This window comes from Drosophila mojavensis, unplaced genomic scaffold, assembly GCF_018153725.1.
Source record: "Drosophila mojavensis isolate 15081-1352.22 unplaced genomic scaffold, ASM1815372v1 contig_74, whole genome shotgun sequence".
Lineage (NCBI taxonomy): Eukaryota > Metazoa > Arthropoda > Insecta > Diptera > Drosophilidae > Drosophila > Drosophila mojavensis.
The window spans coordinates 24,140,745-24,159,297 of record NW_025318899.1 but is presented as its reverse complement, the minus strand read 5'-3'; the positions used below and the strand labels follow the sequence as shown (position 1 = coordinate 24,159,297).

The window sequence follows — 18,553 nt, the reverse complement described above, 5'->3', positions numbered from 1 at the left end:
GCAGCTATTTAACCAACTGCTATGAATGACATTGCCCGCAGCCAATCCGGCCAGACATTTCAGCAAGTGCCAGCTGCGCATCAACGCCAAAATACAAAAGGCAGCAACAACTGCCAACTAACAAAAGCAACAACAATTACATTACAACAAGTATATTTAGTTGAGAATAGTTTACTATTTGATACCTTCACTACTACAGATAGGTTGCCTTATGCCGTCTATCAAATATCATAAATATGGGCCAACTGAACAGTTCAGGTAATATTTGTAAACAATTTCAGTCCAAGTTTATTGATATCTTACCTGTTAGATATACATAAATATATATACCTATACATATGGATATACTTGATATTATAAATAAATGGATATGAGATATAATCCATGCAAAATCAGTTTGTTTTTATTTTTAAATAAGATTAAATATAATAAGTGTATAAATTATATCTTTTTTAATTCCCAAAGTAATTTTTAAAAATTTAATAAAATATATTTTATATTTACATGCATTATTTGTAGTAATATTGTATGATTTTATTACATTTAATCTTTTAAAAAATGAAATCGAATTACTTCTGAGTACATTCACTCTGCCATATTAAATATATAAGAGCAGCTCACATTCCCATTCTCGGATAGGGTATACTAACGGCAGTCAACACAGCTGCAGAGACTCGGAAGCAAATCAAACTTAAAAGTAGCGAAAGAACCCAAGTAAACAGGTGCAACGCGGTGGCAGCTCCAACAGCTCATGGGGCAAGTCTGTCAAGGTGGAGGGCAGGCGGAGGAGTGGATGTCTGACTGGAATTGGAGCTGGCTACGGATGGAGCAGACTGGAGCAGACTTCATTGTTCCCACAGTTTTTCGAACGTCGCGTCAACCTAATAGACTTTTCACGCTTCGGTTTTAAATTGAAGCGCTGATTTTCAGCAGCTGATATTTTTACATCGTATTTTGTTTTTTAGTTTCATTGAATGGCGCAGATTTATTTGCCAGAAGTTTTGCAATTCGGAAAGTTTGCAAACAACTGACAGGCCAGCAGCAGATAGGCAAGTGGAGCTTGCTGCCAAAAGGGTAGGACCACGAAGTAAGCTGCAGCTTAAAGAGCCGAGTCAAAATCAATGCGAATTGAATTGACTTCAGTTGGGCTTGCAGTTGGGCAGAGTCGAGTTGATATTTGTTATTAATTGCTGGTCGTCGGAGCCAAAGGATTGCCAAATATCACCTATATATATAAATATATATATATATATATGCACGCTTTTTATGTGTGCCAGTCCCAGCAAAGGCTTGTGCCAGCAGCTGCCATTGCAATTTGTTTTGGCAATATAAACATTGCTTAAGCCCTCGGCAAAAACTAATAAAACAAATCGCATGTGCAGGCCAAGAGTAGATTTTGTGGATATCTCTGGTCAATGAACCCGACGGCACCCAGCAGTCGATCCCAACCCTCCGGGTCGACCACAGCCAGTGCCCAAGGCATACGGCCGGCTTACCAAATCGAGTTGGCAGTTTAAGTGCAGTGCAAATTGCGGGGAATCTGTAAAGACGCCGCCCACTTCACCCCTGCCTTCCGCTGCCTTCAGCTGCCAGCACTTCCCCCTGGCCAAGGGTTGTTCCATCTGCAGTGGGCGTTGCGCCCCTCTGTACTATGCAATTTGTGCGCTTATCAGCTGCCTCGCCGCATTGATTGGAATTGTGCTCGCATATTTATGCAAGCCGCCGCTTCCGACAAGTGCTTAGTTTTATGGACTAAGCAGAACTTCGACCCGAGCACTGAGCACTGAGCACCGAGCACAATCCGCAACACAACGACAGCCATTGACCACGGCATGAAATGACCAGACAAACAAAAAAGATGAATCCCTCAGATAGAACAGAGACTCGCAGCTCGTGGGATGGGACGCGTTCTTTAATTGTGTGAATGAGCACGAGGCAAGACAAATAGAAATTGCTGAGAAACTTACAAAATCGCATTAGTCACATGAATAATGATAGTTCTCAGAAACATATATTTATGTATTTATGTACACGGAAAACTAATGATGTTACTGTAAAGTGTAGCGAATAGTTAACATACTTATTTATTGATCAGATACTAGGGGTTACTGAATCCCCTGGTAAAACCTCTGAGTTTGTGTAGGTTTATAATTGTTTTACTTGGTCATGTATGAGACGCTTATTACGATAATAAGAGCTCCCAGTTACTTTAGCATTTTCTGTATTTTCTCAGCTTAGAAAGATAATTACGCGAGGCTAAATGTTATAATGTGACCAGCTTTAAATACTGTCAGTTCTTGACTTCAGTTTCCTGTCAAATGATACAAAATTCATGAATGCTATTATGGGTTATGGCACGCCATACCTAGTTTTAATTATTGTTAAGTTCCTTTACTTACATGAAATAGTAACAGAAACAGTATTAGCCATAAATATAAATCAATTAATTCATATGCTTAGGACTAAGAACGATCAAAATAATTAAAATAATATGCCAAAAGTGAGCCAAAAAAGTTGGATTAGATACAGGAAAGTTCTGTGGGATATTTGATTTATATCAAGTCAAGACCCGGTCAGTTAGGTCCTGAGGATGGTCAAGAAAAGATGGTTATAACCATTAGTTTAGCTGAGATGGCTTTTCAAACGACTTTTCTTTAATGTTTTCCCAGGCATCGTTGATTATTTTCCCTGCCTGTAAAAATAGAGAAACAGGCAATTTCTAATCACTGGAATCGACTTTACCATAGAGACATAAAACGTTTTGTGACTTTTATCTTTATTATTTTTGTCTTTTGTATTCCTTTGCTATTATTTCTGTTATAAGTGGCTGCCGCCAGTTGGTTGTTGTTGGCGGTAAGGTCAAGGATTATTATACTTCATCATAACTCTATTAAGCGACCGTCCTCAAATCTCGGCAGCGCCTGTCCGTCTGTCCCACTGCGTTGCACATTTGTTTGCAGATTGTTATTATCTTCAACAGCGGCATACACACAGTGAAAGATTCAGCTGCACATGAGCTGCCAGCCGCGGCATCACCCGCACCAAGCCACTCGACTTGACTCGTCTCGTCTCGACTCGAGTCGAGTAAACTCATCTCGGAGCTGCAGTCTGGTGATAGTTTTGTCTTTTTACAGCCACCGCACGTCGCGGACTTAAAATTTTTACTGATTTTTTTTTTTGTCTTTAATTTTTTTTTTTTTAGTATTAGAGTATTAGTTGCTTGGTTTTCCATAGAGCTTGGCATCAAGTAAAAGTCCAATGAAAGCGCCATCAAACGGCAGCCGCAGCACCCGCAGCAGCAGCAGCAGCAGCAGCAAAAGGCGATGAGAAAACGCCAAAGTCAGCTTTAAGTTAAAGTTTAAAGACTTTCATAGCAGACGCCAGCGGCGTGCACTTTTAATTCGATTATTAAAAGTTTCGCATTACTTCCGAAAGCCCAAAACACCAAAACTGAGCATTTCAAAGCGAAAACGAAACACGACAAAGACATAAACATTTTGGGATGCCATCAGCTCCGGCGACTGCTACGCCTTCAGGTCTCGTGCTGATTTTGATGCTGATGCAGATGATGATGCTGCTGCTGATGAGGATGATGATGATGATGTTGATGTTGATGTAGATGCCGACGATGATGGGGCAGAAATTAGTGAGCAGAGGCTCAGTCTCGGATTATGATTGCATAGATAATGCAGCTCGGACGTTGTCATCTGATGGCGGCGCGTGACAGCCAAAGACGCCCCCTTTGCTATGGGCTGGGCGATCTCCATATGTATGTGTGTGTGAATGTGTGTCTGGAGGGAGTCAGATGATTGCGCTGCCGACTGCATCAGGCAATGACGAGTTAATTTTTGCGCCAGCTCATGCATTAGCTGAGCGCCCCAAGCTGGATGCATGCAGTCGGTCTGCCAGCGACTCCATTGTATAACACTCGATGCGCTGGTGGCGACATTAAAGCCAAGGAGTGACCACATCGAGAAATGGCATCGAAAAGGTCAAATCGCTGCGGCCACAAAAATAAAACTGGGTGATGTTCATTAGCGTGAAACTATAAAAGCATCGACAATGGTAATCTCTGAGTGAAACCAAAGAGAAACTTCGACAAAACCTTTGACTGCACTTTAAACCAGCAATGCATTTCCTAGCCTATTCCCTAGCAGCTCCCCCGCATTGGCTTGGCATCGGCCTTTGGCACTGTGTGTTGCCTTCCATTCCATGCCCAGTCCTAGGCCTGTGACTTTTTGCTCGATCCCTGGCCATGTTTACATCAGAAACGTGCCTCAAGTGTTCCTGTCACCGCACAAATTGGACATTTATTTGTTGCTAGCGGCCAAAAGTTTGAAAAGTGTTGGGAATAGAAATAAAATTTGCAAAAAGCAAAATAGAGAAAAACGCAGATAAAAAGCAGAAAAAGAAATAAATGCAATGCTGCCATTTCTTTGGAATTATATGGGGCAGAACGTGTCGAGGATTTTTCATTTCATTCGTAGCGCCAACAACAACAACAACAGCAAAAACCACAATAACGATTGGTGCAATGATGCAGCGTCTTTGTGGCGCCTCCTCAACAAATATGTTGCATTCGCCGTTGCCGAGATGGTTGGCCGTCTTTTGTTGAGGGGCGTGTCGCGATCCGCTTAGCTAATTGACGGCTGCCAACTGGTTTGGTTTGGGCTATACTACGAACGCCCACAGATAGATAACGCTCAAGCAATCCGCCAAGCCGACAGCCCATGCAGGCGGTTTAACTCAATTATGCCACTTGCTGCACTGCAATTTGTCAATTAGTGCGGCTGCCACATAAGCAGCTCAGGAATTGATTCTCTCCATTAAATCTTGTTGATCGTTGATTGCTGATATTTCCTGAACAAGTGGTTGAAATTTTCAGTGCGTGCTCCACAAGCCTCTAGCACTTCTCCTGCTAAAAGTTGTAGCTAAGATATGAACTCCAATCACGATAATTGCTAAATAATAGTCAAGAAACCGAAAAAACTAAAAAAAAAGCAGCTCGAAGGATTTAAGGATAATATACAGGGTGGGACAACAGTAATCACCCGATGTATCTTGTATTTCTTGTATATTCCATCGATTGGAATTATTCCATCAACTCGATAAAATTATATCGGCTCGTTTTATGCTATTTCTATCGTTTCTGATGAGTAACTATTTATATACCAAATTTATTAATTTCTCATGGACTATTCATTAAATCTACATAATAGATTAGTTATCAATTGTATTTATCATGTTTAAGTGCTATCAAATATCTTACTTGATACCGTTTCGAATTGTTCCCTTTCGTTTCTTTTTCCTGCTTTAGCCCTCCTGTTGAATTTATCATTATAAAACAATTTCTATTTGATGCTTTCAGAATTTCCTTGCCGCGAATGCGCAATGCTGGTGGAATGCTCCACTGACTGCCGCGACACGTGCGCTCAAATATGCCGGACATGTGGCACCGGGAATGCTACTGGTCACCGCTGAGCCGTGCGCCCTGGAGGTGCTCCGAGGCGCCTTTGCACGCAGCGTGCTCAAGCCGCCGGCCACCTACATCATTAGCTCTGTGGGTAAGTTGAAAATAGGAATTTAGTTGTCATGGCGTTCGACGTATGAATTTATTTTAAGATTTTGTGTTGTCAAAATATACAAAAAAAAAAAAAAAAATTAAAAAAAAAAATCCTTATGCTGTGCCAGAATGAACGGTAAGGCCAGAAAGGATAGTGCGAGCTCATCCGCCCATCGCGAAAAGTTGCTGAGAATCAAGAACGTGCTCTACTGGTGCCGGCAGCTGAATATGCTGCCCGAGGAGGTGCAGAAGCTGTCGCAGCAGCAGAAAAGCTGCCGCAGATTGTTGATTAAACAAGCGGAAGAGATGGAGGAGCGGCGTAAGGAGCAATTCAAGCGCTGGCAAAATCTCAGTGAACTGCGCTGGCTCATGTACGAGGAGCAGCGCAAATATAATGAGAAATGCGGTCAGCAAGCGGCGGACATTTCCATCTGGCAAATATTGTCCATGGCACAACACGAGTTGGAACAGGAACTAAACATATCAAAACTACTCGGCAGCTGTCCTCGTTTTCCGTCACCCATGTCTATTATGAATACATATCGTGCGTCGGGCGGTACGAACAATGTGCTCGAGCCCGTAGCATCTGTAATCATGGGATTGGGCTGCAATAGCTCATTAAACGCGAGCCAAAGCAATGTCGGGAGACAATCGGGAGAGAATATGTCACCTTTCGTAAGCCGACAATTGTCAGGAGATGGACGGACTCCAGTTACAAACCAATCATTGCCAAGAGAGGAACAAACTTCACTCGAAAGCGGGCAACTGTCGGAAGAGGAGCTGAGCCCATCGGAAAGCAGTCAATGGTCATCCGAGGAAGTGACTCCACATGCAAGCAGGGAGAGACTGACTCCACCTGAAGGCAGACAGTTGTCGGGAAAGGAATCTAGGCGACCCAGCCTCAAGCATCTGACAGCAGACATACTGACGCGCATCGAAAGCGAGCTATTTTCGGATAAGAAACCAAGCCGAGTCAGAAGCCATCAATTGTCCAGAGAGGAGCTAAGGCGACTCGCAAGCGGACAATTAACACCTGTGACGGATCCAAAATTACGAAGCCAGCCCAGTGGCGCAGATAGCAGTGGACAGAACACATTAGTCAACGAGGACCCCTCAGCCACAAGTGCAATCCAATTGTCCAGGACCTCAAAGCCATTGGACTCTAGCGAAAGTGACGATGAGCAGACGAGCGGCCTTTTGACTACCGATGAGTTTGTCGGGATTCGCCGCGAATTATGGAAAATCCAGAGATCGACTCGTCGCTGCGACGAAATGATCCATATGCTATTTGCAGAATACCTAGCACCGATCACCCAAGACAAGACTTCAGCAGAGTAATGTTTAATTGAGGTCCTTATTGTATTTACGGATCGGAAGATTCTAGGAGATTGTTTGAAATAGCTAGCGTGTGTGACGAAACTGAAACTGAATCCGAGCTTAAGCTGAATGCATTTCTCAAAAAATGTATATTTTTGAATTAATCGATGGTAGTCGATATGAATATTTTGATTAAAAATTTAAAGTTGAAAGAAATCGAACTGAAATATGATCTGCAACGCTTTTGTTTCAGCCGCCAGCTGGATAGTTAAACACAATTTCGTTTTTGGGGCTAAGAACTTGCCGTTGTGGCTCGTTAGCTGTCAATTAAATGGACACCTGCACGCCTAATGCGACACTGTCAGCTAACCAGCCAATTGCAGTCCCTCAGGTTCTCCTCCACCCGGCAATCGCCATTCGCCATTCGCCATTCGTTTGCCTTTTTCACACTCGCAATTCACGTTAAATGGCTGGCTTGAACCTTGTCGTGAACCATGGCTACCAACCAAATCGATGCCAAACTCATGAATTGATAAATGGCCGGCGAGATCGAGTATCGACCGTCGGACATCGGCAGCGGCATAGACCGAGGCATAGGCATGGGCATCGGCATCGGCATTACCATCAGCATCATCGATGGTCCACCGGCTACAACGTTTGGTTCATTGCCGGCCTTTGGCGAACTCGTTTGAAAATTAATAAGTTTCGATTTGGAAGCCCCAAGGAGGCGCCCAGTACAACGATGCCCGGCGGTTTATCTGTGTGAAATTCAATTGAGGAAATATATATATATATACATATATAAATTGCACAAACAAGCTGAATGCCAAAGTTGCAAGTTGCAAGTTGCAAGGAAACTAATGCTGCTGCTGAAGTTGTGGCAGCTAGCCAGTCTCTACCATGTTGTTAATTAACGCTTGCAATGGCGTAGAACCCATTAGCTCTTAATTACCATAAACATGACAATTCCATTCGTAAACAAGCAGCCAAGCAGTGCATTTGCAAGCAGTGCACGCACTGCACTATGCTTAGCAACAAGGTCGTTAGCCGTTAGCCGTTAGCAACTTGTGGCCAAGGGGCCTAAGCAACACTTTTGCTGCACTGCGATTGCCTATTGGATTAGAATGAAAAGTTGGGCAAGAAATTGCAATGTTTGCATATATGTATGTGTGTAAGTGTCTCCTGCTTAGCTATCAACTATTTATGTATAAATTATAATTGACTTTGACAGCAAAGCTACAAACAATAACAAATTGCATGCAAAACAATCAATCAACGGTAATTTCTCGCTCAATTAGACAGCAAACATGCCAAATAAAAGAAACAGAGAAACCAACTGAAACAGCAACAGCAACAACAACAACAACAAAGCGAAAATAAAGTAACGAAATTAAATTCGATTTCGTGTTAAAGTGGCAAATGCAGAGAGGCGCTTAGTGGGGGGATGCACTGGTTGCCATAGGGAGGGGGGAGAGTCATCAGACATTTGCCAATTTGACAGTGGAATATCAAAATAGCAAGACAGACAAATGATCATTCATTGTTATTGTTGTTGCTAGTGTTATTTAGTTGCAAATGCAAAATAGCTGGAAAGCAAGAAAATGATGCAGCTATTGCTGATGAGCCATTGAAATGGAAGAGGGGGCGATGAGCGATAGGTGGTGGGGGCTGCAGTTAGCTGGTAGCTGCCTTCAGCTGTCGGTAACTATGATTGTGAATAGAAAGACAAACGTTAAGAGTCGAGCCGCAAATCAATTTCATCACGATTTCTCGTTGAGATGTTGCCCCGTTGAAAGTGAATTGTGGCCATGACAGTGGTTATAGTTGTAGCTCTTGTTGTCGTTGTTGTTGTTGTTGTTGTTGCTGTGCTGTTGATCGGTCGATAATCGCAACTTAATATTTGAGACATTAGCAAAACAAATCACTGCAAAATGGTAATAGCAAAATAAACGAGTGGAAAAGAAATGAAACCCAGTCGCATGCCTCTCACACATTTCTCACACAGATACTTCTAATGGCATTTCATTTGAGAATGCCGCACCGTTAACGGCTTCTCCCTGAGATTCAAGCCTGAGTCAATTTCACGCTGACAGGCCAAGTGCGAGAAGAGGTTAACAAACTCATCGTTAAAGAATTCGCCAAAGCGTAACCAGAGCAACCAAGTGCGCCAATATCAAGTCCACATCTTCAGCCCCCCTGCTCCTGCTTCCTCCTGTTCCAGTTCCAACTCGTAAGTTCATATTAAACGCTATCACCATCGCCAACTATCGTTCATCATTGTCTTTGGACCCATGGCAAGTTCATCATGCTCGCTTGAACAGCCAAAAGTGCGACAGTCAGAGTCACAGACCGACCAAGAGCCAGAGCTGGAATTGGAGTTGGAGTCAAAGACTGTGGCAGCTCCTCAGCGCCAAGCGTTGCCAAAGCGATTATTGTAATTTTATTGTTGTTCGCTGTTCTCGTTGTTCTCGTTGTTCTGGAAAGCCGCTTCCAGACTGTGACTATGACTTTTGCTATAACAACCCGCTGATTGCCGCTGCCTTTAATGAGGTCAACCCGTTTGAGTACGGGTTCGAGTTCGAGCTCGGGTTCGGGTTCGGTTTCGACTTTGGCTATGGGTCTTATAAGTGGTTCCGCTTCAGAGCTTCGCCATTCGACGGGAAAGTGTTCTCGCACGCCAAGAGAAGTTCGCTCGATCTCTTCCATTGTCTCCGCAAATTGCCAACATCCAAGCATTTCACACAATCAGCTTGGCTGACAGACCGCTAGACGGACAGGCGGGAGAGGACATGATCATAAATGCTCATCTAAGCCGAATGAAAAGCTTTTATGAAATTGCTCGCATTCGCTTTTTTGGCCCTATTGCACAAGAGGCCAAGACATAATAAAAAGGAGTTTCTTTCTTGTGGCTTTTCATTTCTTGGCAACGAATATCGACAGCCAGTTCCAGGTTCAGGTCCAGTGCCCCGACGCTGCACAAAACTCATTGACCTTTAACACAGCCGATGGCAGCGGCGGCAACGGCGACGGCGCTTGGCAAGAGATTTCAGCCAAAAAGTGTCGCCAAAAAGTTTTGTTTATTTTCTTGGCCATCATTGTCGTCGTGTTGCTCCTTATTTGCCAGCCTCGTTGGGCTTTTATTGCGGCTGCTGTGGCTGGTGGTGGTGGTGGTGGTGGTGGTGTTGTTGGTGTTTTTGTGTTGCAACCACGTAAATGTCAATTTGCATTTTGCTATGCCTCCGTCGTGCTAAACTGAAGCGTTGCATAAACAGCAGCCAACATCAGCCCCTGTTTCAGTTGCAGTTCCAGTTGCAGTTGCCGCCGTCGCCTTGTTTTCAATTTGTAACTGGCCTGAAATATTTTTATTAACCGACGGAAACAATTAGCGTCGCCTTGCTAAAAAAACATACACACACACACACACACAAGATAAAACAAACCAAAACAATTTGGACAAAAAAGTTGTGCATATAGAAAAATTGGTTGTATGCATATTGGCTGGACAGGCGTATCTTTTCTTTCCACTGCTGCGCTGCGTGGCCTTTTCCCCCTTTAACAAAAAGTGGAAATTGAAAATGCGCAAAAAATATTTCAGACACAAAATCGTGATTGTCGTTCGCCGCTAGACATTTTGTGACTGCAACTGCAACTGCAACTGCATCTGTGAGTGCTCCGCCTACCGCAGTCGCCCCATATGCCGAGCTCCGCCAAGCGATGTGGCGGTAGGCCAAGCCAGATAAGATATCGATGCAGATTTGCACTAGCCGCGCCATAGAATTGCGTAGGCGGCAACACACTCAGACGGGGGTCCATGGAGGCTTAAGACTGGGCATTTCACAATGTCTTAAGTTTACGTGAAGCAAACAGAATTTGGTAAGATCTTTAGATCTTAAAGAAACTTTAGGTATGTAGATACTCTTAAATAAGACTGAGAGTTGCGAATTCTTTGATATTGTAGATCAAAAATGTGAATTGAAATCTTTGATATTGAAGATCCAAAATAAGAAAATGCTAAATATAAACATAGATCGTGCCCAAATCAATAGTCATTCGAGTAAGTAGAACTTTGTTTATCTTTCGATCTTTCAATTCCTCTGTATTACACTACTCTTGAATATAGATCATATGAGTATATGTAAGTGGATACCCTGATCTTAAAAAGGGTTAAGATTTCCAAATACGCGTACTAGGTAAATCGATAGATACTATATTCGATACAAGCACATAGAAATTCAATACATCCTTGAGTATGTTCATCTTACATCTTCTTGCACACTACTGTATTTGCTAAATAGTTTAGAATAGAAGATCTAAAAGGGAAAGAGAATCAAAACTGAGATTACCTTGAAACGATAATCCCAAGTATTTCATATCGGAAAGATAATTTAAAGGTAATTGCTCGTAATTAGATCTGTTAGCACAGTTGTCGGAAACACAGTAAACAAACTTTTGATCAGAACGGTTGATTGATGTGCAATTAGTTCTTAAATGAAGACTCAATCTAACAAGAGATTGAACTAGTTCGCGAGAAGGAATTCGGATTATAGGTCTTGTTGAAATATAAACTTGGAGCCGTAAGGCAAGAATCATTCTATCGTATCCCATAATGTGATCGTATAATGGCAATACAGTGCCACTCACTTGAATAGGTTTGATTTCTGGAAAATTAAAAATATTATATCTCATTAACGAATGCTATAATTTATTGTTTTATTAAAAAATCATTTATGACGATCGATAGTTACAGGTCTGTAATTTTGCATTAATTACATTTTTTATTGATTTTCTCAAAATATCTCATATTTCATTCAAATTGGAGCATTTGTTGATGAGGTATAACAGCTTAAGTTTTCAATATATCATATAATTAAAATGAACAAACATGTTCAGATATTAATTCAGCTCTAAGCACGAGCACTCTTTCCGAATTTTCTATCCAAGTTTTCGGTGAAAATTTGCTCACTTAATCCAGCAGCTGATAAATGGCTGCGAGGCGTTGTCTCTGGCACCTCCCCAGCTGCATTTGCCAGTTGCGCTTGCCAGTTGCCGTTTTGCCACTTGTCGGCCAATGCAATTAAAATTAATAAATGAAAATCAATCGATCGCCTCAATGGCAATTATCAATAGCAATTGTAATGCGGCATTTGTGATGCTCAATGGTTGATTTCAGGTTTTGTTGTTGTTATTGTTTGCTAAGTTTTTGGCGATTTTGTGTTTATCGTTTAAGGAAGTGTTAATTTATTTGCTTCTCTCTTGCCATTGATTGCCATTGATTTTCCCCAGAGGGGCGAAAATATCGGAGAAAAACAAAAAAATAATAAATTGCCACTGATAGCTAAAAATTATTGATTATTTCGAAATGGACAGCGTTTAAATGTTTATGGTGTCCGCAGTCGTCGTTGTTGATTCATCGTTGTTGTTGTTGCTGTTGTTGTTGTTGTTGCTGACTGAATCGCTGGCGGTTATGAGATCAAACAAAACAACGCGAAAATGTGCCAACAACACGATAGGTGCGCAGATTTCCTCTTTTATTTTAAAGTCTGTGCGATTCGGTTTCTTTTTATTTTCTTTTCTAATAATAATGCAAAAAAAAAACTGCCAGCAACAACAATAACGGCGAGGGAGAGAAAAAATCATACATCAAGATTATTGTAACTCGCGGCAATTGCATCACAGTAATGGCCAACAACAACAACAACTCCAGAGTCTGCAAATCGCCAGGCAAAACAAAAACAAAAACAAAAAAAATAAAATTGGAAATCGCAAGAAACATTTTACATTTGCATAAAAATGCATGGCACAAAGTACAAGCGCTAAAAATGTTTGCCGCATGTTGCGCAGCATGACGAGGGGTGGACAGCGCACAACAAGTAGATGAGGGGGCAGCAGGGGGGAGGGAGGGAGGTAGGCGGACGGGAGGTAGACCTGTGTAGTGGGAGGTAGACGAAACAACCTTCAAGCTACAAAACACTTGACTCCATTGCAGAGCTGCAGAGGCCGTGGCAACGGCGGCAACGGCGCTGACGTCGCTTTGGTTTGATTGAACACAAGGATATGTGTCCGCCGGCTACAGACGCAGACAGAGCCAAAGCCAGAGCTGGAGAGCTGTTGCAGCTAAAGTCAGAGCAATAGCAACAACAATAACATAAACCAAAGTGCAGTCAAGTCAACAGCACCAGCAACAGCAACAACTTAGCTGCAATGCAACACTGACAGCAACGCAGATCACCAGCTACAGCAACAATATCAACAATGCCAACGTCCACAATTTGAGGCAAAACGCAACACTTTCACTCTACTTAAGACGGATGAGGCGATTGAGGGAGGAGCAGCATCAGCAGCGGCAGCAGCAGCGGGAGCAGGCTCAAGACAAGACAACGTTCGCTGGCGCTGCACTGCGTCCACTGTGAAGGCACAGATAATCATTTGCATGAACACAAGTCCTCAATTGCTGCCCGATCAATCAAGCAATCAATTTGCGACGAAACAACTCCAAAGAAAATTCAGTTTCCAAAAATCCTTTGTTAAAAACGAACTCAACTTTGCCCTAACTGAAAGAGACTCCCATATGGATATTGTTGAGCAATAAAGGCGAGCTCGAGAGTGAAAACTAATGATAGTCAAGTATATTTCATTGAAGCAAAGACTAGTTTAAATTGAAAGCAAAAAAACAAACGCTTGTCAATCTTTAGTTTATTATTTAAAAAATTTTTCATGTCATTTCATTAATATATATTTTAAGCATATTGGAAGACGTCTTCAAACCGCATATCATTTATCTGCCATACACATTCCTTATCATGATCAACATCTGACTTTATTTAAGCATGTCCATCTGTCCGCTGCGAAGTAAAGACTTTTATTTAAATCTTAAACCCATGAGAAATTATATCCATAAAATATATCCATATATTCTTCCTAAATAGAAAGATGTGGTGTACGTATCTGTAAGCATTGGAGGCGTAGAGAGTCGAGTAAAACTGAGAGAGCCGAAAATTTCACACTTTAGTTACTGTTAAGATCCTATAAAGACAGACGGAAATATTTGATGTCCAAGCAAATCGGATTAGAATATATAGTATTAGAGACAAGTTCTGTTCTATTTTCAGAACTATTGATTTTAGAGCTACGTAAATTTGTTACAACTGAAGATTCATTTTGATATAGGACTACTATAGTACATTTATTATAGACCGTTTTCTGAATTTCCTATAAAATCACTGCTTATCTAAATATATAGAATATTGTTACGCAGTTTCTTGTTTTTTCCCGTTATATATGCTGTCTTACGACTATACCGTTTACTCTAGCAGTTTCTGTTCTACAGTCGCGACCGAGAATATTAGCCGACCTCTGACCTTAGAGGTCAAGGCACGAAAATATCTTCCTGCCGGTCGCTGCCAACTTTAAATATTGTTATTGTTGTTCCAAGAAGAGGGTTACAACAACAATATGGTTGGTCCGCCAGCCAAACGCCCAAATTTGCCATGATTTATGAAATATGATAGACGATGTGTGTTTTTGGGCTGTGTGTTTTGTGTGCAGCTCCAATTTGGCTACTGCATCGGCAATTTATGGACAGGGCGTTGCTGCCAAATGAGCAGCAAAGCCAAATTTGCCAGCTGATAAGTCAAGGCAAATAAATTGCCAGCGAGGGAGCCAACGGCAGCCCCAACAATGGGGCGGTGCAAGCGAGCGAGCGAGTGGCGCCTCGCCATTCCAGTCACAGATTGAGATTGAGTGCAATTTATCCAATTGCAGTTCCACCTGGACGACTGGACGATTAAACGGCAAACAAATTTGGTCTCGTGTGCGATGTGAAAGTGCGAATGTGGCAGGTGTTTGTGCTGACGCGGGTGCACAGCTGGTGGGGGAGGGGGCAGGCAAAGGAGTGAAGGCATACACGAGTTGCTTGGCGCATTTCACAGTCGCCCATCAAATGGCGCTAATTGTCCTTGACGATGGTGCCATCCCACATGGCATTTTATATTGCGTTTGCAGCGTCAAATTGCTGCCGGATAAGCAACAGCAACGTCGGCAACAGCAACAACAGCAGCTGCAACTGCAACGGCAACGGCAACGGCAACAGCAGAAAGTGAAAACTTGAAAAATTATGTAACGGCCGCAAGGACGTTGTTGCCGCAAGGCTGAGATGGCGAAGGAGATGGAGCTGCAGATGGAAGCAGAGTTCGGCGACAGCAACAACGGAGGTCGTCACACACTTGGTCTGATTTTGTGGCACAACTAGCCTCCTTTCTCCCTCTCCCTCTCCCTCGCTCTCGCTCTCGCTCTCGCTCTCGCTCTCTCCCTCTCGTTCAGTCATGTTGTGAGTGCTCGCTTCGGGGGCGTTGCTGCTGATGTTGCTGTTGTTGTTGCAGCTGCTGCTGCTGCTGCATTTTAGAGGTTAAGCTGGCAAGTAGGAAGCATTGTGGCGGCGCCTCCACAAATTGCTGGCGACAATGCGGCAGCCAAGATTGAAGCACATGCGAGCTGTCCAATTTTTATTGTCGTCGTTGTCGTTGTTGTTGTTATTGTTATTGTTGTTATTGTTGCTTGCTGTTGTTGACTTTTATTCGCTGGGTGCGCATTTTAATTAAGTATACGACGCGTGAGCACAGCGCATAATATAAAAATTATTTTCTGTATGCCATATTAGGCGATGCTTGCAACTGCCACAAGCGGCAACCTGTGTGGTTGTCTGCAGTTGTAGCGGCCGTGGGGCGCTCCTAGAGCGGCGTAACTAACATCTAGCGGGAAAAGACGTGAGCTGCAGCATAAGCGATAATTTAACAAGTGCGAGGTGTGATCAATAAACATATAAAGTTGAGAAAGAAGCGAAATTTAGAGAGTGCGATATAGACGCAAAAGTAGAGAGAGATGAAAAGGAATGAGAGAGAGGAAGAGGGGGGAGAAATAAAGACAGAGAGAGCGAGAGAGAGACATACAGAGAGAAAAGAGAGAGGGCAGTGAAGGAGAGAGATGGAGAGAAAAGAGGGAAAATGAAAGCTGGTAAAAAACATGAACAAATTGTCCCTTAGGTGAAATACTTTGGATTATCTAAGAACAAAGAGAGAGATGGAGAGAAAAGCAGAAATCGTAAAGTAAAATTCCTTAATTAAAGCACTTTGAATCGCCTTGGGGAAAATAAAAATATATAGCAATTTGGGAGAAGAGCTATAGACGGCAAGGATTGCACAATATTCAAAATATTTTGAAGAGAGATGAGAAAAACGAAACAGCTAAACGGTAACAATGAGATAATAAAATTAACAAACAATGACAAAATTATAAATCAAAACACAGTTATGAATAAAATAACGAATGTATAAAACGAATTTATAAATAAATAATATGAGTAATTTATAATATAAATATGAATATGAACGAATGTAGATTAAGGCAACAGCAGCAAAGATAAATATTGCTTAATCAGAGATAAGAAGCTCAAGGAAAATGTTACTGAAAATACTTTTGAAGAGAGAGAGCAAAAGCAAAAGCAGAAGCAAAAACAAAGGCAAAGGCAAAAGCAGAGGCTGGTTCATGGTCACAGCACAGCATCACCCAGCTGAAAAGTGGAGCAAACCACTTAGCCACACCACTCAGGCAGTCAGGCATTCAGTTGCACGAGGCATGTGTGTGGCACTCCGTTTAATTACCTCAGCATTGAGACAGATGTAACATCAAATGCCAAAATGACATTTGGAGTCAAGGCTTTGACCATTCGCTGCTGCCCGGCCGCCCGAAAAGCCAAACTGTTTGTTTTTCTCTATTTTTTCTACTTTTATTTATTTTGTGCGCTGTGGCTGCAAAAAATGCGAGCAAGTTTAGCTGACCAAATGCGGCTGAGTTGCCAGGCCTGTCATTAGCCTTAAAAGTAGCCCAGCTTATGGACGTTGGCAATGCTGACCGCCTCTCCTTGGCTCTCTGTTTGCAGGTGACATTGACGATTGCATTGTGACGCCGACGGTCCAGGGGCAGTTCACCCCGCTGCCCGAGGCGCTGTGCGATGTCATCATGGACTTGACCGCCGAGGGCCAATCGGCGACCATCGAGCACGTGCGCAGCAAGCTGGGCGTGCGATTCCCCCACATGACCACGCCTGCCACAGAGGTCATCTACGACTCGCTGGCGCAGCTGATGCAGGAGCAGAAGATCTACCAGACGGCGAAGGGTTACTTCATCTTCACGCCAGAGTGAGTAGCATCTACATTTGGTTTCCATGCATTCTCTTTAATGTTCTCTCATTTCGTTTTATCAAATCCTCTGCAGACGCCGTCGCAGTCGGTCGCGTCCGCGCAGCAATCATCACCAGCTCAATGGCGGCCACAGCACCAATGGCAGCCTAGTCTACTCTCAGCTGACGGAGGAGGAGCACCAGCAGGACGTCGTTCCGCCGGAGGCACGCACTATGCTTATGTCTAATGCGGAGGCCCTGCACTCGCTGTACGGCGAAATATCCACGGAACGGGATGGTGACCTAACGCATCAATGCATTCAAACCAATCTGGCGGATGTTATCTGCGGAGGCAAGTCGACTGCCAAGTCAATTAGAGTTCTACCCGAGATTATTGCATATGATTGAGAAGACTGAATCAGAGAGGCGAATGTTGTTCATTTGGGATATAATTTCCCTGAATTGAAATGTCTTTAATATTGTATACTATTTGACTATTTATGCCCTAAATCCAAATGGAGAATCAATGTATTTTGCATGCAGAAGCAGACGTGGCAGACCCAATGAGGTATATAGTCTTAATTAGGACAACAAGCTAAGTCTGCCCTCTTCCGTTCACCCGGGTATGAACGCGTCAATCCCTAACCCCATAAAAGCCAAACACATTTTAAAAGGTCCCTGTAATAGTGTGCGCAGATTTTTTCTTTGCAAAAATTTGTTTAATTTTCCCTTTTAATATTATCGGTAAAAAATCTTATCGAACTGATAGATAACGCTGTAGGGGTAAAAGTTGATAAAGGAATTGAAATATGCAGGAAAGTGCTGAGGTCTAAAATGGTTATATTTGTATGCTAGATCAATCCACAGACTCTACATAAAAACATTGACTAGATGACGTACAGGGTACCTGTAGTCGGGCTGGAGCTACAGATAACTTTTTAAAGCTAATTCATTTGTAACAATTCATAAGCTAAAGTACAATTACCTTTCTAAACAGGTAATCCAAATGATAAGATTATATATCCGCGTGCGGCCAAGCGACGCAGTGCATCATTTCCGACGCCGCGCAGCTTGGAACGCCGGCACAGTTTGCGGCTCTTTGGCTCATCTAAGCGCCTGCAACGCTGCGCCTCGACCCGCAGCCTGTCCAAAACCTATGCCCAGACGCTCAACACGACGGACAGTAGCAGCTCGGAATACCAAAGCACAGATTCGTCATCCCCCAGTAAGTAGCGGCACAGCCACAACTGAAAAGGACATTCTTTATCTGAGAGATTATATTCTTACGTTTGCAGAAAAAGGATCTTTGCTCTCACGGCTGTTCCGACGCAGCGGACGCGCCAAGCAGCGCCAGATTGAGACGTACTCGGCACAGTTTCCGCCCGCCGAGTGGTTCAACACGCGCGCCGTCCATCTGCATAGCGTGGGCACCCAAACCGCAGATCACGTAAGTTGGCATCACGATCAATCAACCTTTTAATTGTAAGTCTTTTCTCTTG

The 18,553-nt window shown here is 43.0% G+C and overlaps 2 protein-coding genes across 4 annotated transcripts in view; both read left to right on the top strand.

Moving 5' to 3' along the window:
* Positions 1 to 18,553, top strand: part of LOC6583491 — a 68,940-nt gene that overhangs the window by 47,516 nt on the left and 2,871 nt on the right. The window contains exons 3-7 of one of the 3 annotated variants that reach the window (XM_002009123.4): positions 5,369 to 5,564; positions 16,815 to 17,073; positions 17,150 to 17,406; positions 18,052 to 18,279; positions 18,350 to 18,501. In XM_002009123.4, coding sequence (XP_002009159.1) covers positions 5,369 to 5,564; positions 16,815 to 17,073; positions 17,150 to 17,406; positions 18,052 to 18,279; positions 18,350 to 18,501 — 1,092 coding nt within the window. Of the gene's footprint in view, positions 1 to 5,368; positions 5,565 to 16,572; positions 16,635 to 16,814; positions 17,074 to 17,149; positions 17,407 to 18,051; positions 18,284 to 18,349; positions 18,502 to 18,553 lie in introns of those variants that run through there. The other 2 variants (XM_044009460.1, XM_044009461.1) reach the window with 2 other exon arrangements.
* Positions 5,601 to 7,112, top strand: LOC26527673. Its single transcript, XM_015162887.3, has one exon. It carries the CDS (start codon positions 5,693 to 5,695, stop codon positions 6,899 to 6,901), a length of 1,209 nt encoding a protein of 402 aa, XP_015018373.1. The 5' UTR covers positions 5,601 to 5,692; the 3' UTR covers positions 6,902 to 7,112.